We start from the raw sequence: 24708 nt of genomic DNA on the forward strand, positions 1-24708 counted from the left end.
AATGAATGAATGGAATTTAAAAAAAACCTTTTTAATTTAAAAAAAAAAAGAAAATTGGAAGTCATAACAAATTGAAATGGAACCCATAAAAGTCTGTATCTGGGGCCACTAGTGAGCTGAAATGTTCTCAGACAGGCCACTTTGAATTGGACAATTTTATGATCCATTGTACATGTGAGTGTTGGACGAATAAGGGAAACCAAAGAAAGGAAGCCTTTGAATTGTGGTGTTGGTGAACAGTGCTGAATATACCACAGACTGCCAAAGAACAATGGAAACTATCTTGGAGGAAGAGCAGCGGCGCGCTCCTTGGAGGCAATGATTGCGCCAGGTCTCAATCTGTTGTACGTGAGGTTGCTGCAAGTCAAATCACACAACCGAATGACAAATTTGAAAGGTATGATGTTCCATTAATCATAAAAAAGAAAATTTCAGGATCTATCCTGAAGAGAAATGCTGGAAAGAAAAAACCCCACCAGTACAATATTGTCAGCAATAAAATAACATCCATTTACCTAAAAGGAAAATCAGTTCATAGGATTATTATACACATTTATGCATCAACCACACCAAGTATGAAGATAGTTCAGATTTTAAAAAATTATTAATTTTAATGAACGTTTACAGAGACTTTGGATTTCCATTTTTATAAACTTCTACAGTCTAAAATTGATCTACATGCAATCAAGATTCTTTAATAATTACTGTTGATTGGAATACGATAATTGGCAACAAGAACTGGTAGCTAGAAAACATGGCCCTGGAGATAGACATGATGGCAGGGATCACATGATAGAATATTGCAGGACTAAAAAATATTCATAGGAAATACTTTTCTTCCACACATAATTGATGACTGCACACGCAGATCTCACCTCACGGAATAATACACAGGAGTTATATGGACTAAATCTATGGAAAGTGGTAGTGACAAAGCTAAAATTCTTTACTCAGAACAAGGCGAGGGGCTGACTGTGGAACAAATCATCAATTGCTCATATCCAAGTCCATGCTGAAGTTGAAAAATTATAACAAGTGCATGAGAGCCAAAGTATGAGTCATGAGCAAACTCCACTTAAATCTAGAGACCTTCTCAAGAAACTTGATGCACTAAACACTAATTATCAAAGACCAGATGAATGTGGGTTGACATCAAAGACATTGTTCCTGAAGAAAGCAAACTGTTATGAAAAAGAAGAGACCAAAGTGATTCAGGACAGATTGTGACATTTGCTCTTGAATGTAGAGTAACTAGAGCACATGGAAATGGAAGAAATGATGAAGTAAAAAGATAAACAGAAGAAGTGAAAGGGCACTTTAAGAAAGCAAAATATTGTAATGAAATGGGAAAAGACCTGGAGTTAGAAAATCAGAAGGGAAGAAGATACTCTACACTTCCTTTTTTAACATAAAAAATGTTTTAACTTTTTTCATTGTTGCACATTTTCTTCCCCACCTCTTCTCATTCCTCTCCAACCCGCCTCACAATGCACCCCTTGTTCCAGATTGTTGTCATATATATAGACTAATCATATATTTCTTTCAGACAGTTCTTCCCCTCATCTGTTCTACTTCAGTGTTCATTTCCCATTCTCTCCCCAACCCCATCCCCACGTCTGCTCTATTTTATAAAAGAAGTATTATGCAGTGTTTATCCTTTTGTGGCTGAGCTCTTTCACTAAGCATAATGGCTTCTAGGCTACCCCATGTTTGTAATTTTTATGGGTTCATTGTATTTCAGTGCTGTGTAATATTCCACTGTGTGAAAGTACCATAGTCTTCCTAACCATTGTTGATGAGCACTTGGGTTGCTTCCATCTCTGTGCTATTGTGAATAATGCAATAAACATGAGTGTGCATACATCTATTTGAGTCATGGCTCTGGTTTCTTTTGACTATATTCTCAGTAGAGGAATGGCTGGGTCAAATGGTATTTCTATTTTCAACATTTTGCGAAAATGCTAGACTACCTTCCATAGTGGTTGTACCATTTTACATTCCCACCAGCAATGAATAAGAGTTCCAATCTCTCCACAACTTCACCTGCATTTATTGTTTGCTGACCTATTGAACTTTGCTATTGTTGCTTGGGTATCCTACATTTCTTGAGCTGAAAGCAATGAAGAACAAATTCAAGCCTCCAGTTATATATGGGAGAATTCCACTGGAAGATATTGAACAACACAGGAAGCATCAAAAGAAGATGGAAGGAATTTCAAGAGGTAATATACGATCAAGAACTAATGATACTGAAGAAAGAAGAAGTTCAAACTTCACTGAAGGCCTTAGTAAAAAACAAAACCAAACCCCTAAACCATTTAAGGTTCTTAGAATAGATGGAATACCAGTTGGGATACTTTAAAAGATGCAATGCGGGATGCATTTCAGTCAGTCATCTACGCCAAAATATTTGGAAGACAGGTACCTGACCACCCAACTGGCAGAGATCTGTACTTGTGTTCATTTCAAAGAAAGATGGTCCAACAGAATGTAGAAATTTTTAAACACTATCATTAATACAACACAAATAAAATCTTGCTGAAGATCATGAAAAAAAAAATATAGTTGGAGCAGTTAATTAACAGGAAACAGCCAGAAATTCAAGTTGGGTTCAGAAGAACATTATCAGAACAAGGATTATCACTGGGGACTACAGTCAAATGGATCTTGGTGGGATGTAGAGAATATCAGAAAGGTGATTATGCAAAGGCTTTGTGGACCATAACAAATTAACTATAACACTGATAACAAAGAATGGAATTCCTGACAGACATTTAACTGTGTTTATGTGAAACGTGTACATGGACCAAGATATGATTGTTGGGACAGAACAAGATGACACTATGTGGTTTAAAATCAGGAAAAAGTATTCACCAGTGTTGTCTATTTTCACTATATACGTGCAATTTATAGGTTGCATAATTACAGAAGCTGGATTCCATGAAGTAGAATTTAACTTCAGGACTGAAGGAAGATTCATCAACAACCTGCCTCATGCAGATGATACAAACTTGCTTGCTGAAAGTGAAGGAGACTTGAAGCACTTGCTGATGAAGATCAAATACTTTGGATTATATTTCAGGATAAGAAGAAAAATCCACAAAAATGAACCAACAAAAAAGCATTATGATATTATAAACACATAAAAGACTGAAGTGGTCAAGGATTTAATTTTTTTTGCACCCAAAGTCAATACTCATGGACACAATAGTCAAGAAATCAAACAGCATATTATTGCCTTGGGTAAATCGGCTACCAAAGGCCTCTTGAAGTATTAAAAAGCAAAGTCATCATGTGGAGGATGAAAGTGTACCTGATCACGGCATTTTCAATTGCCTCTATATGCAGGCGAAACTAGACAATGAGTTAAGGAAAACCAAGGACCTGAAGCTTTTGAATTAGGGCGTTGGCAAAGACTATGGAACAAACCACAGAGAGCCAGAAGGATAAACAAAACTGCCTTGGAAGAAGTGAAGCCAGCATGCTCTTTGGAAGCAAGGATGGCAAGACTTCTCTCACGTACTCTGGACATATTTTTAGGAGAAGTCAGTCTTTAGAGAAAGAGCTCAAGCTTGGTAAAGTTAGTGAAAAAGAGGAAGTCAGGGAGCTGGATTGACACAATGACTGCTCGTCTGTAGCAAATATCGTAAGGACCAGGCAGCTTTTCGCGCTGTCACACAGAGGGTTGCTGTGAATCAGAACTGACTTGACGGCATATACCAACTTATCCAAACTGCTAAACCTCGAGGTAATTTGTCAGAAATTATCTGTTTGGGAATGGATAATTTAAACAACACATTAGCTATGTAATCCTCACAACAATGCTTACAGATGCTATCATAACCCTCATTTTATGTTGTTGTTGTTGTTAGGTGCCATCAAGTTGAGTACGACCCATAGTGACCCTCTGAACAGTCGATCTGAACCCTGTCCTATCTTATGCCATCCTCACACTTCCCGACACGCTGGAGCCCATTGTGGCAGTCACTGCGTTAATCCATCTGCTTGAGGGTCTTCCGCTACTTCACTGACCCTCCATCTTCCCCAGCTTGATGTCCCTCTCTAAGGAACAGCCCCTCTTAGCAACATGCCCAAAGTATGTGAGGTGAAGCCTCATCATCCTTGCCTCCAAAGAGCACTCTGACTGCGCCCTCTCCAAAACATATCTGTTCATTCTCTTGGCCGCCCATGCAAGATCATTGTTCTTCTCCAACACCACAACTCAAAGGCGTCAGTTCTTCTGTCATCCCTATTCATGGTCCAGTTTTCAGATGCATAGCAAGTGATCAGAAAGACCATGGCTTGAATCAGGCGCACCTTAGTCCTCAAACGGACATCTCATTTTATAGACGCCATTATCTCTACCTCACAGAAGAGGAGGGATGCTCCATAGAATGTTAGTTGTGCTTTTAATCCAAAGACCTCTCTGGTAGTTCAAATCCACCAGGAGTCCCTGAGGAGAAAGTTGGTCAGTCTCCTCTCATGTGATTTACAGCCTCAGAAACCCACCGGGTGGCCAGCTATCAGTCAGTGCTAACTGGACAGTAGTGAGTGAGTGAGATGAGAAAACTGAAGCTCACGCTCACAGGTGGTGGAGCTATACTGACCCACTCTCCATGCTCTAAGCTTCATGAGCGGGACTGTATATACAATTGAGGTCCCAGACTGTGTTAGGCATCGGACATAGGCCTTGAGACTCAGGCAATTAGAGGGCTCAGTGTATGATTGGGGGTTCCTTTAGGCATCCGGCTTTGAGCCTTTACCCGGTGGGGCTAATTGCCTGCACAGCTATCAGATTTCAGAATAAGAACTTACTTTTTTAACCTTCTCAGGTTTTGACACCCAAGGGCAAAGGTCTCTAATAGGGAAAAGGATACACTGGGGCCTCAGCCCAGGTCCAGACTCATCCAGTCCTGGCCATAGAACTCAATGTGTGCCCTCTACTTACTCACCCAACAGATAGTCCACAGCACGGAGGTCGAGGGCCAGGAGTTCGGTGCGGTTCCAGACGTAGTGGGAGTGCTAGAAGGAAGAGGCCATGTCAGTGCATGCCAGGGACTTGAGGGGGGCAGGAGGATATTTGTTTCTCCAGTCAATGAACCACCCCTCCCTTAAGACTACTATTTCTGACCTCAAGAAATCACAACACACAGACAATTATAACATAGAGGACAAGTATTCATGGGGGAGGGCAGGAGATGCCAGATGCAGGGATCATGGAGGGCTTCTTGAATGAGGTGATTTTTTTTTTTAAGGTGATGTTCTTACTGGAACCTGGAAGACAAGTAGGTACTGATCAACTTGGGGTCAGGGAGTTGTTCCAAGCAGGGATCATGGGGCAAAAGAGAGAGGCAGGGACAAGTCAGTAAGTACCTGGAGTGCCTGCTGAGTGGGTGGGCTATGGAGGTTCTAGGGCCTTGGAGAACCAAGGAGGAAGCAAAGTCCCAGGTCTACTCTGTCTAAGAGGGAGGGATCACCCCTGATCCAGGGCAGGGACACGACAGGAAGTACTTCTTAAGGGCCCACCTCGGCCTGGAGATGGCACCTTCCTGGGCCTAGAATGGGGATTCCCAGCACTGCCAAGGATAAGTGGTATGTCCTTGGGATAGCTTTGCCTCCTCTGGCTCAGGCATTGGGATCAGTGGTTTTCAAACGTCTTCCCTCCAACAGCCTTAGAGCTGCTGTGGGGAGGGTGAGAGACCGAGGCAGGGCAGCTCTAGAAGTGACCTCTGCTTCTCCAAGGAGGTTTCCCTGGATCATCTCACTTAATCCTCACATCAGCCCTCCAATGCTCAGTCCCATTTTACAGAGGCAGACATTGAAGCACACAGATAATACAGCAACCAAGAGGTTAAAGAACTTTCTTCTAGAAATGTATGCTTTCCATTGTAGTTAATTAATTAATCAATCACACTAATCAATGGCAAAGAATATTATAAAACAAAATGTCTGTGAATGATTGATTATATGAGAAACCAAGGAATAGTAAACCATCACTCAAAGAATGAATTTTTAAAAAGCAATATATGGTCTATGAGGAGCCCCACAGGGACACCCTGCCAGGCCCAGTCCCAGGGCAGGGCTGGGTGCCCTCTCTGTATCTTGGGAGTCTATACTGAGTTCTAGGAGAAGCATTCCATTGCGCCGGAAGGCTTAAACTCCTTCTACATGGAGAAACTGAGGCAGGAAGGAAAGGCATCTCCTGAGCTTGGGCCAGGATGGGGCTCTGACCCAGGCATAGCTGACTCAGAGGAATGGAAAGGATTTAAAGCCACGCAGTCACCCCCACCCCACTCTGTGGGGGTCATTCCTGGGGGCCCCTGCCCCCACCACACTCTTGGCTCAGCCCCATCCCACCAGGCCTCCCCAAGGGCCAGTCCTGGAACCCTCAGAAACCAAACTTCAGAGTGACATCAAAGTGGCTGCCAGACTGTTCCCCACTGTCTTTAGCACTGACCACAGTCATTTCCAGACCCCAGCTGCCCCGTGCCTAGCAGGCTGCCGCAGATTTAAAGGGCCATTCCCACGGCCAGACTTCCTGCCCATTCCTTCACTCTGGTCAAAGTGAGCTCACTGTTCAGGCTTGCCTTTCGCCCTCCTGATCCCGATGTTTGCATGACACATCCCTACTGGACCTGTGTCCCTAGCTCCCATCCAACACATCCCCCTCCAGCAGGTGTCTCTCCTCCTCCTCCTTGGTGCTTCCACTGCGCATGTTCACAGTGCTCGACCGCTGCCATGTAGTTTGTCCCTCTGGGCTCCTGTAGACCTTGGTTTTCTTGTTTTGCACACAGCGCTTTAATTTTTTTCCACTACCCTTTGCACTTGATCCCCAGCTACAGAAGGTGCTTACGTTGACAGACTATTTATTCCTTCTGAGAATCATCCCTGAGACCCATACGAGAGGGAAAGAATGGCCTGATTACTAGTATGTGCCAATCATATCTGTTAGCCCTGTCGAGAACTCCATGGAGGTAAGAACTCCCATTTTACAGAGTAGCAAACTGAGACTCAGATTGCGGCAGCCGGCCCTGTCACACCGCGCGCCACCTCTGCAGTCTGCTTGTACACTACCTTGTGTCTTGGTTTGAAGCTCTTCCAGATGTCGATGAGGTTCAGGCCATCTAGCCTGGTGCCCCTGGCCTTCTCATCCATCTCATACTCCACGTCAGTTCTATTTTTGGGGAACATATACTTCCGGCCACCTCCCATGATCACCTAAAAAGGACAGTAGCCATCAGAACTGTGGAGTCCCAAGACATGTGGGACCTCAGTGGCCTCAATCTGGACAGCTAGACCCTACGGACGGTGTGGACACTTCTCCAGCTTGGTGAGTTCGGTCCACCTGACCCTTCTAACCTGGGGAGTAAAATCAGCTTCTGCCTGACCTATAAAATGGAAACATGCGTCTTCTGGGGCACTGTTTTTCAGGTGAAATGTTGGAGATGCTTAAAACTAATTACTGTTAAAACAGTTCCAGCTCATAGTGATGTCATGTGTGTGGGATACAACTGTGTTCCATAGTTTTTAAAGGATGATTAAAAACAAACACACTGTCATGCCTATCTTCGGGGGCATTTCTGGTAGACTTGAATCTCCAATACTTCTATCAGCAACTGAGAGTTCATATTACCCAGAACCCCTTGCTGTGGAATCAATTCCAATCCATTACAACTCTCTGCCAGTTTTTGAGGCTGTAAATCTCTACTGGAGGAGACTGTCCAGTTTTCTTTTGTGGAGCAGTGGTGGATTTGAACCTATGACCCTTCAGTTACCAGCACAACTTGTAGCAAACTAAGCCTAGGACATCCACAAATAACCTACCTTAACTGGCTATCTGGCTTTCCAGAAGCCTGATGCACAACTCCCACTTTATAAAAGTAATACCACAGATTGCATGTTCACCAAATGGTGACAAGATACATTGTGTTAACATCATGCTGTTCATCTCACAGCAAAGCTGCAAGAGGGAAAGGTGTCAGCTGATCTTGCAAAGAAAGAAACAGTGATTTCTGTCCCCCAAGGTCATACAGCTAGTAAATGGCAGAGTCAGGATTCAAAATCAAGGCTTCTCTGATTCTGGTGCCAGGGCTGGGCTCTGTCCACCGAGCCGGGGACAGGGCCTCAGAGCCTCCTCTCCCCACAGTGAGGCAGGCGAGAGGCCCCAGCCAGGGAGGTCTCGGGGCAGCCCAGCTGGGAGCTGGCCCACCGCAGCCTGGGCAAACAGTGGGACTGGGACTCACCGTCTGTGTAATCACGGCCAGGCTAATTTTACCCACCCCGCTGCTGTTTGCGGGCGGATGGACGCGGGGCTGTTTGTTTTCCTTGGGAGTCCATGTTTGAAGTCCTGACTATTTTTAAAATGGGGGCCAAGAGGAAAACAGCCGCCGCCTGCGGTGACCACCACACTGGTGTCCTCCTGTCACCGTGGGCTCCAGCCCAGGCTGCTGCCTGTGGCCGACACCTTGGGAGAGCAGAGTCCAGCTGGCCCTGGCCCCAGTACCACTGTCACCAGGCCTGGTACTTCATAGCCCCTTCTTTACCTTGTATCCTGTCTCCTTCCTCAGAACCTACTGTCTTCAGGGCCAAAAGGGAGTCAGGAGCCCAGGCAGGGGTGGAGGTGAGGCCGGTATCCCAGGACGAGCCCGGACCGTGGGTACTGGAAAGGGCAGGATCTCTGGTGTCAGCCTTGGATTTGGATCCTTACTCCACTGCCTACGGACCCACCGCCTGTGTCTTAGCTTCTCTGAGTCTCAGTTTCCTATCTGTGAAGTGGTCCTGGCACCTCCCCATAGGAGTGGCATGGGAGGAAATAGAACAATCCAGCATGGCCCCCGCACTCATGGGGACTCTGATAGCTGTTCGTCCTGCTCGGAGCAATACAAAGAAAAGGGTTTCCAGAGAAGCAAGCGCTTTGCTCTCGCCCCAGCCTGGGGAGGAGTGGCAGGGGAAGCAGAGGGGGGAAGAAGGGGACCCCAGGTCACTGGCCCTCTTCCCCTACCGCATTCCCACAGAACCTGACCCCTTGGCATTTCCAGGGTGGAAAACGAAGCCCCCAATCTTCTTGCCAGAGCCTCATCGTTTCCAGCCCAGCAGGGACTTCACACGGGCTCATTAAACTCCCAAATAACAGACTTGCTGTTTGGCTTTGGGGTTTGGGTTTGTGTCTTTCTTTCTTCTTCATCGCCTTTTTTTTTTTTAGCAAGAGATATTTATTTTCAGGGCGGACACCAGGATTTGTGTTTCATGGACAGCCTGGGGACTTAGGCATTTTGGGGTGAGGGGATGCAGGGGTGATGGAGGGAAGAGGAGGGGGATACAGAGTGGAAGGGGAGGAATCTTCACGGATGTCTCTTGTCCTTTCTTCTCATCCTGTTCCACTGCTCTCTTGGGGACTCTCCAGCAGCCTCCAACCCCCAACCCAGCTAGAAAGCCCCTCCCTCAAGCTTCTGACCCCCATCTAGGTCTGAGCCTGCCAAATCTCTCTAAAGAGCGGCCCGGTAATTACACCCTGCTCTTGTCCAACAAATGTTCTCACATCCATGACCTCATCTTGGCCTCCAATGGCCCCAGAGGGGGCAGGTGGGGCTCTTTGTTCCTGTTTTTTTTTTTTTTGGTGGGGAAACTGAGGCTCTAGGCCTTGGCCTAGAATGAGGTGACTTTGCCCTAAATGTCTGCTCACTTGATGGGAGCAACAGAATTCTTTGTCTTGAAAGATAAAGATGGTGTTCAATCTGTTGCTTGGGAGAGGGAAGACATGGGTTAGTAAAGGGGCCAGGTGGCGCTTGGAAATTGGGGTGAAGCGTTACAGAGGATGGGAAAGCACAGATTTGGCAGTAGGAGATACAGAAGTGAGGGGTGGCGAGGGTCTGAGGGATTTCTCTGAGTCTCAGTGAGCACCCTTTTCAGGCTCAGGGGACTCACTTCTCCCTCCCTAACTCTACCCACATGGGTAACAGCTGTGAAAGGAACAAGCCAGAAATACTCAGTGAGAAGAGTGTGGAAGGACCAGTCTGTGCATCAAGTGGACAGGGCTGTGGGGCCCGTGTGATGCCTGCATGCGTGGCCTGCTTGGCATGTTGATGTGTGTTTAGAGTAGGGACCTGTGGCTCCCGAATAGATGCCACCACTTTCTAGGCACTAACTCCATGTCAGGCCTTGGGCTAAACTCTCCATGAGGAATTCCCTTACCTAGTGCTCCCAGTGCTTCCCAACTAAATCAAGCCTGGAAGCAGGAGCGGCATCCATGTCCGAAATGGCTTGCCTCCGGAAACTCCATGTACGAACAGTGCTCAGGCTGTTCGTTCATAGGGTCGCTATGAGTCGTCTACGACTCGATGGCACCAAACAACAATAACAGTGCTCCCAGTGGGCTTCTGGAGGTTAAGTATGTTTCCCAAAGGGGCAGATAGAGGCCCTGAGAGGTCAAATAACTGACCTGACATCACACAGCTAGCAAATGGCAGGTTTAAGAGGTGAAACCAGGAAGTTTAAAATGAGAGCTTGCATCAACTGTTGTTTGTACTGCCTCTTTTCCAAGTGTGTCTTTGTGCTAAGTGAGAGGGTGCGTGCGTGGGAAAGCTGCTGTCTGTGAAGGTATACGCAGGGCCGGTAGTCTTGCATGACCACTGTGCCACCCCCACCTCCCATGCTGAGGCAAATTCTATGCCAAGTTCTAATTTTGGGACTAATCCCTGGGCGCCTGGTTTTTGGGGTGTGGTGGTGGCTGCATCAGGATTCACCCCCAGCCCCACCGCAGAGAAATCCCCCAGTGCCTCTTTGCCCCAACCACAAATCCTCTAATGTGCTGGGAGACCTCTCAGGTGTGTGGGCAGCCAGACCAAGCAGCTTTTCCCGGGCTAGCCTGGACCTGAGGTTTCCTACCCCCTGAGGCCCCACTGCCCCAGCCCTGACTGCCTCACCTCAATGTCCCTGATGTTGTGCATGAGCTGATAAGCAATATCTTTGCAGCCCTGGCTCAGGGCCTCTGGGGGCATCTCGTTGTCTGAGTACCAGTCTCGATCAGCAGAGTGGGCGTAGGCAGCACTGGGAGTGGCATGGTTCACTCGAGTGGTGGTCACGATGCCCACAGACTTCCCTGGAGTGCAAGAGAAAGAGGGGTGTATCACCTGAAGGTGGGGCTATCTATGCTGCCTCCCAACAGCTCCATTGACTGCCTGGGCCTCAGTCTCTCCATCCGGACAAAGGGTGTGGATGGTGGCTCCCAAATGCCCTGGCCATTCAGCATGCTGGCCCTGTAACCCTTCTACCCTCCTGATAGTCTGAACACTCAGGCTGGATTCCTCCTCTCCGCACAGGACCCAGCACAACCTCACTTCTTGAGAAGGTCCCCACCTCATAGGAACCCCTCACAGATTTTATAAGTGAGGTCTTTGTCACCTGTGTCAGTCCGCCTTGTACCTCGATTCCACAGTTCCCGGAGGTACAGGCCAGGCCACCCTACTGTAAGCTCTCTCATCTTCCAATGGAGAAGGAACAGGAGCGGGGCTAGGTCTTTCTATCATCTTCTTCTCTTTTCACACTCCAGCCTTGAGAGGGCTGTGTTTTCATGCTCATTTCATGCACAGTCAAGTGGATAACCAGATGTCACTCAGTCAAGCTCATGGTGACCCTCTGTGTATCAGAGCAGGGCTTTTAGGTGGCTCATTTTTTAGAAGTAAATCACAAGGCCTTTCTCCCAAGGCACCTGAATCCTGCTGAATGCAGCTACCATTTGTACTACCCAGGGACTTGGAAATAAAGTTATCAGGTTGGGGGGCTTGTCTGCCACTGCTCAGTGGCAGAGCTGAAACTAGAATCTGCCTCTAACGCATTAGCCTTCTTTACCGTGAGAGGGGCAGTAGAAATGTCTCGTGGACTCCTAGGACATAGAAACCAGAAGAGCCAAAGGGGAAATCTTCAGCTGTCTCCCCATTGTACAGTTTGGAAGGCTGAGGCCCATGCCTGGCCCCTGATCCCTGCTGCCCCCCCATCCCCTGACTCACCAGCGTCCTTGGCCCAGCGCAGGATGGAGGTGACCTCGTTCCCCTGAGTGGTGTTGCAGTGGGAGCGCTCGGTCGCTGCACTCACCCCCACGGTGCCCTCGTTGGCCTTCACCCCACACAAGTAGGCTGTGGCAGTGCCTGCGCTGTCAGGGACCTGAGCGTTCGTGTTGTATGTCTGCAAGTGGTGAAGGAGGGTCAGGAGATGGCCAGGGCTCGGGCCACGATGCTGTCCACCCTCCCCTGTGCACATTCAAGGGCACCAGATGTGACTCGCCGAGGTCTCCTGGAGATGCACCTTGCTTTCTACTTCCTGCCTCACTCGCTGGGCCAAGGTAGCTAAAGCACAATAAAAGGGGCCAGAACGCAGGTGTCCGACATACAGAGCAGAGGGTTTGGCAGCGGGCTTGGCTGGGAGCAGGCTGGGTTAGCTGAGGACTCTCTTTGGGCTGGAGCTACAGGAGCTGTCAAGTGGTGAGGGAACAGGTATGCCCTAAAGAAGGCAGGGGTTCTTGAAGGGATGGGGCATTGGGAAAAGGGGGAGCAGTGCGGGGGAGATAGGATCTGAAAGAGAAGATGGCGTGGTGGGAACAAGAGGCTGATGCCCTGGGCCATTCTCCATCCACTTTCAGACCTCTAGTTGTTGTTGTTATGAGCCATCGAGTGAAGGTTTCAGTGAAGCACCCAGGCTAAGACAGACTAGGTAGAAAGGCCTGGTGACCTCCTGAAAAATCAGCCAGTGAAAACCCTATGGATCTGCAATTGATCATAAGGATGGCTCAGATCCAGGCAGAATTTTGTTTCCTTGTTCATGGGGTCACCGTGAATCAAACAAAGGCTGCATCAGTGGACACTAATATCAACATGATGCTGTTGTTGTTGATTGCCTTCGAGTTGAGCACGACTCATTAGTGACCCTATGAACAAAAGACCTGAACCCCACTACAACTACCGACATTTACTTACGTTCACAGGGTTTCCGGAGGCATGTTATTTAGGAAGTGGATGAAAAACATTTTTTAACGAATACGCTAAGTCCCTTTAAAACATTCTTGAGAAGAGCTACGGCTGCCCTCATTTCATAGTAGGGCGACTGAGACTCAAGAAAACTGGACGCCTGGCAGGATGCATGGACTCGAGTCCAGCTAGAGGGCACCATTCCTCTGCCTTTTTACCCATGTTGCCAAGTTGAGAGATGACAGGTTGGGGACAAGATGGCTTGGGGCTGGGGCTCACCTTGGAAAGGGCCACGAAGGGAAACTTGTCCATCTCTAGTCTGGTCTCCTCCCCAGGCTTGTGGTGTAGCTGACCCTTGAGGATCCGAGCGGCTGTCACCGTGGAGACACCCATCCCTGTGGCAAGGAGTGGAGGGCCTCAGTCTCTGTGACTCCTTGCTCTTCTAAAGCGTTCTCTGTGTCTGGCGTCAGGCGTGAGCGGCAGGCGTTGGAGGGTGGCCATCGATAAAGGTAGCCCTCTCCAGACTCTCTGGAGAGTCATCCTCAGCCTGGCCCTTCCCATCTCCTTAAACACAGCCACTTTCTGGGCTACCCGCCTCCCCTTCAACACAGCCCCCTTCAATTTAGTCTGGTTCCCTGGGGTCCTACTGGGTACCCCATCTGGCCCCTCCCTTGAGCCCGCAGGCCTTACCATCCCCCAGGAACATGATGACATTCTTGGCCACGTTTGTGTTGAGATTCTGAAGTTCCAGGGCATTTTTCAGTGTCTGCTGAGCCTGGACTCGCCAGTAATTGGGGTCTTTCTCTTTCTCTGTGTAAGAGATTGGCAGTTATTTGACAGGGTAGGGATAGCCTCCCCTCCTTGGACTTATGGACGCCCCAACATCTCATGGCTGAGAACCGAACAGCCTGGACTTGGAGGAGAATGTGGTATTTGTCCATCTTGTAGCTGGCAAATGTTATGCCAGTCAGATCCTCCAACAAGCCTGTGAATCTTCGAGTCTTCTTTCCACATTAAGAATGAAGAAAGATGCTCAGAGATACCATACATCTCACCTAAGGCCACACAGCACTGGCAGACACCACCAGAACTGGCCTTCATCCAAAGTCCACACACATTCTGCCCACCCAGGAGAGAAAGGGGTTCTGCTAAGGCAGCAAATAAATTATGCTAGCACTATTAGAAAGGTAATGTTTAACCTATTCAAGGGAATAAACTACTTCCAACTGTACGAGTTCCTAAATGTATCTAGCCATCAATTATAAACTCTGCTCAGCTTACTCATTAAAGCAAGTTCAGCAGCAGCATTACTTAACACCATTAAGAGCAGTATCAGAGAGCAATTGCCCTTTGTTTAAATGTATTGAACGTAGTCCTTTAATATCCAACAACTTTTTTGTTTTATTTGAGGCATCTGCTGGGGCAAATGAACAAGGAGGTCCTGTGTCCCTAACCTTCCACCCATCTTTCATCACTGATGAGGACTCCCACATAGACTTAAGTTTGAAGTTAGAATGGGGCCAGAGACACCATCTCCTCTCTCTCTCTCTCTCATTTGTGTGTGCAGCAACCAGTTCACCAGTAGAAAACACTAGTCAGAACTCAGTATCTCAGCTGTACCAAGTACCAGCTGTGCAACTCTGGGTATGTCACCTCCTTAAGCCATAGTTCCCTCCCCTGTCAAATGGTGATACCTGCAGCTTCCTCTTGGAGTTGGTTTGATGACTGTATTAGATATGTCAAATAGTATGTCTGGTACACAGGAGTCAACCCAAGTTGGTAGATAATCCTTCCTCATAATTCTACCTGCAGGTTGGAAGGCCCTTTCCCTCTTCATAAAGGCCTGGGGTCCCTGACCACAGCAGTAGGTCATTCCCACTGTCTACAGGGCTCTCCCCATAACACCTGTCCACTGAGATACAGAAGTCTGAAATAAGGATGTTGCTAGCCCTTCATTGAAAGGGAACCCTCTTTCAATGACCTCTAATTGCACAGGAGAGGTAGGAGAGTCTTGTCCAAGGCCCCTCTGCATTCTTGTGAGCTGGGGACACAATCTCCTTCCCTTGGCCAGCTCAGGTCCACCCTTGCCTCTCCGCAGAGCTGTGAGTGAGAAGAGCTCGCCTGCCTCACACACACTTTGTTTCTAGACAGTGAACCAAGAACTCCACATGTAGCAGCACCTCCTTATAGGGTAGAGCAGATGAGCTAACAGAATAAAGATCTCAAAGGGCAGCTTGGGAAGACAAGGTAAAGTATTACAATAAAATGTGCAGAAGTTAGCAAAAAAAACCCCAAAACAAAAAAAAAAACCCCAAAACACGTTTTGTCATTTCTCAAGCTGAAAGACCTGAAGAAGAAAAAATATTCAAACCCAAGTTGCAATATTGAAGGATTCTGTGGTAAGATGTTGAATGATGCAGAAAGCAACAAAAGAAGACAAAAGAAATACACAGGTCCAGTACCAGAGAGAATTGGTAGCCATTCAGTCATTTCAGAAGGTCACATATGATCAGTAACATATTGAAAGAAGATGTCCACCTTGCACCAAAGACACTGGTAAAAAAACAAGCCTCCAGGAACTGACAGAAGACCCAAATGAGATGTTTCAAAAAGCAGATGTAATGTTGGAAGTGCTCATTCATCTGCCAAGATATCTGGAAGACAACTACGTAGAAAACATCTGGGAAAGATCCATATTTTGCCCATTCCAAAGAAAAGAGATCCAAAAGAATGCAGAAAATATCAAACCATATCTTTAATATCAATACACAAGTAAAATTTTGCTGATGATAATGAAGAAGGTTGTAGCCGTGTACTGAGAAGGAACTGCCAGAAGTTCAAGCTGGATTCAGAATAGGATGTGGAAGGAGGGGGATCCTGGCTGAAAACAGAGGGGGACCAGAAGGAGGTTTACTTGCATTTTCTTGATTATGAAAGGACATTGAACTGTGTGGAGAATATCACATTATGGATAATACTGCAGAGAATAGCCGGAGCTCTCATGGTCTGCCAGTGGTAAGGAGTTGTGCTGCTAACACACAGATGGGTGCTTGAATCCACCAGCTGCTCGTAGGGAGAAAGATAGGCAGTCTCCTCCTGTGCGATTTATAGCTTCTGACCTGGATGGTCAGCTGTGGGTGGTTCCACCTTGACAGCAGTGAGCTTGAGCTGTCTCTGCCCACTCAGTACCTGTCCGTACACCAAGAGGCAGTCATTCAAATATGGTGTCAAATCAGGGAAGGCGTGTGGCAGGGTTTTACTGTTTAGTCATACTTGTTCAATCTGAATGCTAAGCAAAAAATCTGGGAAGCTCGTCTGTCTATATGAAGAAGAACATGACATCAGGACTAGAAGAAGATTTACCGACAATTCTGCAATATGCAGGTGACACAGCCTTGCTTGCTGAAAGTAAAAAGAACTGGAAGTACTTACTGATGAATGTCAAAGAGTACAGCCTTCAGTATGGATTACTTCTCAACACAAAGATAACAAAAGTTCTCCAAATGGACCAATAAGTTAATATCATGATAAGTACACAAAGTATTGGAGTTGTCAAAGATGTCATTTTGCCCAAACAAAATCCATAATCCTATAATGCCCAGAAACAGTAGTCAAGGAATTAAATAAGGGAGAATATTGCTACCATCAAGGAAGAAGCAGCAGAGAGCGCAGTACAGCCTTTTGTGCCAGAGGCTCCTGCATTAGACAGAGACCTAGAGCACCACTATCAGCAGCAGCACCAGGTGGTGGAGAACCAGAGACCGTGCGGCACCAGAGGTCCACATGAAAGCTAACCTGGAACGAACCGTCATGCCACAGAGCCAGAGCTGTAGGAGGGGGTGGGAGGACTAAGAGAGCTTTGTAACACTGGCCCAAAGCCACGAGACTCTGGGTAAGAGGATTTATGAGCATACCTGAGTCACTGTCCTGACTGAAGAATTGTCTCCTGGCTGTTCCTCACCTGAATGGTAACCAGTTACTCCCCTAATACTTGGAGAGAGATGGACAGCCTCGTCCGGTTAAGATTTACAGCCTCGGAAATCCGAGGGAGGGCCACTGTGAGTCAGAACCGACTTGAGGGCAGTGAGTGAATGACAGTAATAATGAGGGGTGAACTAGGCAATTAAATGACCTTGCACTGCTAATGATCTCTTTATGCCGTATTTGTCCTTATGAGACTGAGTTAGGAGGGGTGAGGATGGGTAGGGGGCGAGACCATGGTTTGGTGGGTGGAAGGAGGGGGTAAAGGAAATGGGAAGGCTCTGGCAGGGACCTGAAAAGACTGGATAATGATGGGCAAGGTCCAATGATGATTGATTTTAGCAAACATAATACATGGGAATGATTGTATGAAATACAACATGAATGAGGAATAATGTGAAACACAATGCACACGAACTTTATAAGCAAGTCAATACACGACTTCAAAAAGGAGAGGAAAAAAATTCTCTTTAAAGAATGGAAAAGCAATGATGTCACTTTGAAGACTTAAATGCACCTGACCCAAGTCATAGTATTTACCTCACATGCAATATAAAAGCTGCATAATGACTAAAGAAGATTAAAGAATGGAGGTGTTTGAATTACAGTGTTGACAAAGAATATGAACTATTTCATTGACTATGCAAAGGCATTTGATGTGTGGATCACAACAAATTATATTATGGTTAACCTTGAGAAAAATGGGAATCCCATAACACTTGATTGTGCTCATGTGAAACCTATACTTGGACCAGGAAGCAGTCCTCAGAACAGAGCAGGGAAGCACTGCATAGTTCAAAATCAGGAAAGCAGTATGTCAGGGGATGCATCCTGTCTCCATACCTTTGTAATCTATATGCAGAACAGATAATTTGGGAGGTGGAACTTTATGAGCAGGAATGTGGCATCAAGATTAAAGGAAGACTCATCAACAACTTACATTATGTAGATAACATAACCTTGCTCGCTGAAACTGAGGAAGACCTGAAGCATTTGTTGCAGAAGGTCAAGGACTGTAGTCTGCAATATGGATTGAAGCTCAACATCAAGGTGACAAAATATAATCACCACTGGACCAATTGGCAGCACCATGCTGGATGGAGAAGAGATTGAGGTTGTTAACAATTTCAACTTGCTCGGCTCCACAGTCAACACTCTTGGCACCAGCAGTCAAGAAATCAAAAGCCAAATTGCTCTGAGGAAGCTACTGTCAGCATTTGGGGGACCTCTCCAAAGTGCTAATGAGCAGCAGTGTGTCTGGAGGCTACAGGTGTGCCTGATTCAGGCCGTGGTCTTCACAATTACTTGCTATACATCAGAGAGCTGGACAGTGAGTACAGTTGGCAGAAGAAGACTTGATGCCTTTGAGTTGTGGTGCTGGAGAAAAGTATTGAACATACCATGAACTACCAAGAGACCAAATAGGTTTATCAAGGAATAGATGAAACCAGGCTGCTTCTTGGAGGCAAGGATTTTGAAGCTCCATCTCACATACTTTGGGCATGTGACCAAGAAGGATCAGTTGCTGGAGAGGAACATCATGCTTGGAAGGGTGGAGGGACAGCGCAAGAGCAGAAGACCTTGGATGAGATGGATTGACACAGTAACTGAGATGATGGGAATGGTATTTTGGAGACAGTGAGACTGGCTGGGATAAGGCAAGGTTCAGCGCTATTGTACATATGGTCACTATAAGTCGCAGGTGACTCGAGGGCACACAACAACAACAAATTGATGAACTGCCAGAAGAATGAACACATGTGACTTAGACTTAGAGCCAGCATACTTAGCAGTGTGCTCCTTGAAAGTGAGGATGGACTTTGTCTTGTGTGCTTTTGGCACATTGTCAGGCAGGAGTCGTCCCTGAAGAAGGACGAAATGTTTGATAGAGGATCCCTGAGAAAGAGGAAGACCCTGTGTGCAGGATTGACACTGTGGCCACACAGGGCACTCAGACTTGTGAGGGTGGCCCAGGACCAAGCAGTATTTTGTTTTGCTGTACATGGAGTCAATGTGTTGGATCCAACTCAGTGGTACCCAACAACCACCATGATCTCTTCTACATATGACTGAAGACACCAAAGAGGAACTCAGAGCCCATATATCTGTGTGGTCACCATGAAGTTGTGCTCCTTCCACAGGAGAGAAGCTGGTCTGCACTTCAATCCATCTACACTTCATGTCATCCCCACAGAGGCCTCTTCTCCTTTTTCACCTTAGATATGTGGTGAGAAGGACCCTTATTTCATCTCCATCACAGTCCTTTAATCCATTTCTTTCACCTTGGCAGCCCCCAGGTTCACCTGTTTCTTCTGAAGGTGTCTGCTATGGCCACCAAGGTCAGACTTCACAGGCTGGGTCCCCAGCTGGGAATCCAACCCTTCTATCTGCGCTTTAGGCAAATTGCTTCCCTGGAGTTTTTCCGCCCAGGAAAGTAGGAGAAGGTAGCTACCACAAGCAGTTCTTAAGGGTTAAATGGGATAAGGCCTGGCCCTGGATAAGTGTCCTGTGACTGATGGTTTTGGTCAGAGATCCCATTGGCTTAGGGCTGGCTCCATCACTTTCCTGCCTCGAGTGCATATTGGTAGTGACCACTGATGAACCTCCCTGTCCCTGCAACTCAGCTGATCTGCGGGGCCGATGCTGGCATCTGCTGCTCCTTTTCTGTGTTTCCCAAGAGCTCTGACACTGCCTGGCCCAGTTCGCAGCTGTGTTTGATCTCTGCTGTGCTGGGAACCCAGACAGGGCAGAGCCCTTGTTCTTTCTGTAGATCCATCCTGGTGCCTGACCCCTGAGCGTAGTTCAGTTGATGTCAAGTTGACTTCTTGCCAGGAGGATGGTTTAAGCATGGTGACTTGTTTAGACAAATGAATACCAGTAGGCTATTGTTTCTGGAGAATACTGAATGACGTGGGCAAATGCTCTTGGTACAACAGCATGTTCAAAGAATACTTTTTAGTACATACTGTCTGATTCCATTGAAATGAAGTTCAAAACAGGCAAAACTAGTCTTTGGTGGCAGGAGTAAGCCTCATTATCTCTTCTGGCTTGGTGCAGGGGGGACCAGGGGCCGGGGGGAGGGATGACACTGGGACTGGTTGGGAGTGGCACAAGGAAGTCTCTAGGTGTTCCATGACTGGGAATGATCTGTCTTCATCTGGGTGGTTGTTGTAAACCTGGGTGGCAGGCAGGGGCAGGGGGACAAACCCATTGCTATCAAGTCAACTCCGGCTCGTGGTGGCCCCACGTCTTACAGAGTAGGACTGCTATATAGTGTTTGCTTGGCTGTGGTTTTCTGGGAAGCAGGTCTTCAGGGTTTTTTTTCTGGGTGCATTTGAACTGCTAACCTTTTTGTTAGTAGTTCAGGGTAACCATCTACACCAACAAGGGACCCCTGTGAGTAAATATATGTGAAAAATTCATCATATTAGGCATTCCAAATGCGTATCTTTTCCTGTAAGTTATATTTAGCTTTGTTTTGTTATGGATTGCAAATGGTTTTTCTTCTTTTAGTTCTTTTTATTTATATTCTCTAATATAGACATTATCATATGATTATGTTGTTGTTGTTATGTTGTTATGTGCCATCGAGTCGCTTGCGACTACGTTTTAAAAAATTGCATCCCTTAGATGTATACCTTACCCCACTTTTTCTCTCTAGTCCCATCTATGGAAAAAAAAATACTAACATTTTTAAAAAAGAAAAATAACCAACAACCAAACACAACCCACCCTGTTATGCACCACTACACACGGTTTAAAATGTCTAAAATAAGACAGGGAAAAAATGAAATTGCCAAATATTTTTCTATTTAGTCTATTTCTCACCTTTCACCATTTCATGCATGTGGATGTATTGAGAAGGTAAGAACTTTATCCCAGAGGAACTCTCAGTTCCCAAGGATGCATTATGGAGTAGTGGATAGAGGGAAGCCATGGGTCCCCAACAGGCCAGGCTCTATCCCCAGCCTTGTTCCTGACCTGCTGGATGACCTGGGGAGGGTAGTCCCGTCCCTAGCCTCAGCCTATTCACCTCTTAAAACATATTCTTCCTAAGAGGAAAGACTAACCTTCACTGAGCATCCACCACCCACCAGGCACGGACAATCCTGTGTTATTCTCACAGTAGCCTAAGCAGGAGGAATCACAGTCTCGATAGGACAGATGGAGAAACTGAGGCTCAGAGAAGGTAGAGGGGACCTCCATTTCATGAAGGACAAAGTGGAGGAGGACTCCCCTCTCGAGCTCCAGGTACAGAAATGCTCAACAAATGAAAAAAAAAACACAAAAAAACCAAACAAAAAACAGGACATAACTTGAAAGAAAAAAGAGGGTAAAAAGGGAAAAGCCTCGGGAGGAATTGTAAAAACAGAGAGGTAAACAGAAACAATGTTGAGCATTCTTGAGGTGTCCAGGCAAGTCCAATGTGGAAGCAGTTTTATTATAGACATTTACCTTGGAAAGGATGGGAAGATAAGGCAAGTCAAGAAAAATGTGGATTTCAGATTTCTACAAAGATTGCACCAAAAGCGAAGAAAGGAAGCTCCTGCCCCTCCCAAAACTGAAGCCAAAGCAAGGTATTAAAGGCCAAGAAGGCAGTCCTGAAGGGGCATCCACAGCCAAAAAAAAAAAAAGAAGAAGAAGATCCGCCCGTCACCCACCTTGCGGCAGCCCAAGACGCTTGAGATTCTGAAGGCAGCCCAAATACCCCCAGAAAAGCACCCCCAGGAGAAACAAGCCTGACCACTATGCCATCATCAGATTTCCCCTGATCACTGAGTCAGCCATGAAGAAGACAGAAGATAACAACACGCTTGTGTTCATTGTGGATTTCAAGGCCAACAAGCACCAAATCAAACCTGTAAAGAAGCTCTATGACATTGATGTGGCCAAGGTCAACACTTTGATTAGACCTGATGGAGAGAAGAAGGCCTATGTTCGACTTGCTCCTGACTATGGTGCTTTCATTCTTGCCAACAGAACTGGGATCATCTAAACTGAGTATAGCTGGCTGAAAACTGAGTATAGCTGGCTAATTCTAAATACAAATTTTTCTTACCATAAAAAAAAAAAGAAAAGAAAAATGTGGATTTCAGATTTATGCCAGCCCTAACGGGAGTCTGAATTTATAGTGTTGCTGTTGTTATGTGCCCTCAAGTCAGAACCAACTCAGCTGCCCCTCCAGCAGGCTTTCAGAGGCAGTAAGTAGACTGTACCAGAGGAGACTGCCCATCATTTCCTGTGGAGCGGTGAGTGGACTCGAACCGTATGATGGCAGTGAGGCTTCTCACCGCCAGGGCTCCCTAATTTACAGTGTAAGAACCTCACATTAAAACATTAACATAAAGAATTTAAAAATTAATTGCACTCTAAGGTTCTGAAAGACTCTGAAAGACTGCATAAATACTACCTCTTGGGTCTCCAGGAGAAAAAAAGTAAGTGGATAATTGTTGAAGATGAGTTTACAAACAAGAATTAGAAACGAAACAAGGAAATGTACTACTCTGAGGGAGACTAAGTGGACAGAACCAGCAGGAGACTTAGCTTACTCAGACTTGGAAGAATCTACTTGTATTTCAAATTTATTGTACTTCAGAGTACTAAAGAGATAAAAGAAACCCAGAGAAGATGAAGACAACAAACAACCTATCAACATAACAAAGTTTTAGCAGAACTGGGATTTGGTGTGGTTTTTGGGTTTTTTTGTTTTGTTTTGTTTTTCAGTTTTGCAGCTCTAAAATATTTTGATGGCTCATTGACCTTGAACATAGACAGATCCCCATTCTGTCCCACCTACACCATCTCTTACCATCAGTCCATCTGTGGTCCCCAGACCTACCTGGCACTAAGGAGTTGCTAAGGCAGGCACCAATGGCCAATACCAAGAATGATGAAATCATGATGCACCCCACGACCTGCTTCCTCCCTGGATCCCAGATGTGGTGGATGTGAGTGAGCTGCCTGGAGTCAGATGTTAACTGATGTTCCAATCCTAGAAATAATAATAAAAAAAAATTAACATGTAAGCAATAGCTCCAGATCTTATTTGATCATTCACACATTTATTTATTCAACAAATATTTGTTGAGCACCTGTCACAGGCTAGGGGCGGGGCTAGGTGGCAGATACAAAGGTGACTAAGACCCTGTTTGAACAGACCCCTGGGCCCCACCTCCAGAGCCTTTGAACACATGTCTGACAAGTTCCCAGGTGATGTGGAAGCTCCAGGTCTGTTGCCCTCACTTTGAGACTCTTCTACAATGTCAGTCTCGTACCTCAGAGACAAAGAAAACTACCATTTCTTACAGGGTCATCAAGGCATTTGCTTTGTTCTTTTCTAGAGTATGTAATTAAAACTTTTTTCATACTAATAGCTCATCAGGGAGCTTTGGGGGCTTAGTGTTAAGGAGTTGTGCTTCCAGCTAAAAGGCACATGGTTTAAGTCCATCAGTTGCTCTACGGGAGAAGGATGAGCAGTATCTCCTCCTGTGTGATTTACTGCCTCTGAAAACCTGCTGGAGGGTCAGCTGTGTGTCGGTTCTGACTCAGCAGGACTTAACAACAACACTATCTCAACATGTAACCAACATAAAAGATCACCAGAGAATATTTTCCCTCTTTCTTTTATACTACATCTTTGAAATTCAGCAGGTATTTTACACTCACAGCACATCTCAACTTGCACTGGCCACATTTTAAGTGCTTAATAGTCACATGTGGCCAGCAGATGCCTGTTGACAGCACAGCCCGAGGTCCATTCATACCAGAGCCAGTTCTATTCCTGAACTTCCTAGTCATCAGGAAATCATAATTCTCCCCCCTCCTTGGGCCTCAGCTACTGTAAAGTGGGTTTCTGTCACTTGCATCTGGAAGAGTCCAGACAAATTCATACTTATCCCTAGGTTATCTTGCAAACTCAGAAATCGTAGCGCTTGTGATTTATGCTGAGAGAGATGATGAAAAATTATAGGAGTGATGCATGGGAAAAGATTAGACGGTAAGGGTGGCCATTTCTGGGTGGTGGCATTACGTATGACTGCAATGTTTTTCCATTGCATTTTCTGCATGTCTCAAATGTTCCAAAATATTACCACATTTTTATAGTAAATATTAAAATATTATGAGGGAGGAAAAAAGGCTGGAAGGAAATACACAAAAATATTAACTGTGGTTTTCTCTAGGTGGTAGAACTGTGAATGAGATTCTTTTCTCTCTTCTTCCCCCCATTTATAAAACTTTTCTGAATTTTCCAAATTGCCTGAAATGAGTGTGTATTAATGACAGAGAATGTTTTTCAATTGTGGTCATCCTAGTTAGGATCACAAGAGACTGCCACCCTGGTAGCTGAGAAATGTACTAATCCTCCTGTGGGTGAATATTACTGGAAGAAGAGAGATTTTAATTGGCAAGACTTTCACTGGCAAATAACATTACTATAACCAAAACCAAGATAAAATGACTTTCATTTGTTGTGGAAAACCTAGCCATGCACTGCCATTAATTTTAGCTATGCTTGTGGCAACAACAAAGAGAAGCAACTTTCTGCCAACAGAAATAGAAACGCTGGCAGCATAAATGTGTAAGCTAATCAGAAGGTTGGCGGTTTGAATCGATCCATGGGCTCTATGGGAGAAAGTCCCAGAAGGCTGCTTTGGTAAAGATTTCAGACAAGGAAACCTTTTGGGCACTTCTGTTCTGTCATCTCCTGTCAATGTGAGTCAGAATCAACTAGATCCCACCCATTAACACCACCACTCAAAAGAGATCT

General features: G+C 46.0%; 1 protein-coding gene across 3 annotated transcripts in view; it reads right to left on the bottom strand.

The window, feature by feature from the left end:
• Positions 1-22932, bottom strand: part of ALPL (alkaline phosphatase, liver/bone/kidney) — a 29960-nt gene extending 7028 nt beyond the window's left edge. The window contains exons 1-7 of one of the 3 annotated variants that reach the window (XM_006883558.1): positions 22780-22926; positions 13650-13769; positions 13239-13354; positions 12006-12180; positions 10923-11098; positions 7075-7218; positions 4953-5022 (exon numbers count right to left, since the gene is read on the bottom strand). In XM_006883558.1, coding sequence (XP_006883620.1) covers positions 4953-5022; positions 7075-7218; positions 10923-11098; positions 12006-12180; positions 13239-13354; positions 13650-13769; positions 22780-22840 — 862 coding nt within the window. In that variant the 5' untranslated portion in view covers positions 22841-22926. Of the gene's footprint in view, positions 1-4952; positions 5023-7074; positions 7219-10922; positions 11099-12005; positions 12181-13238; positions 13355-13649; positions 13770-22779 lie in introns of those variants that run through there. The other 2 variants (XM_006883559.1, XM_006883560.1) reach the window with 2 other exon arrangements.
• Positions 22933-24708: the final 1776 nt, after the last annotated feature.

This window comes from Elephantulus edwardii, unplaced genomic scaffold, assembly GCF_000299155.1.
Source record: "Elephantulus edwardii isolate Elephantulus edwardi_28Jun2011 unplaced genomic scaffold, EleEdw1.0 scaffold00028, whole genome shotgun sequence".
NCBI lineage: Eukaryota > Metazoa > Chordata > Mammalia > Macroscelidea > Macroscelididae > Elephantulus > Elephantulus edwardii.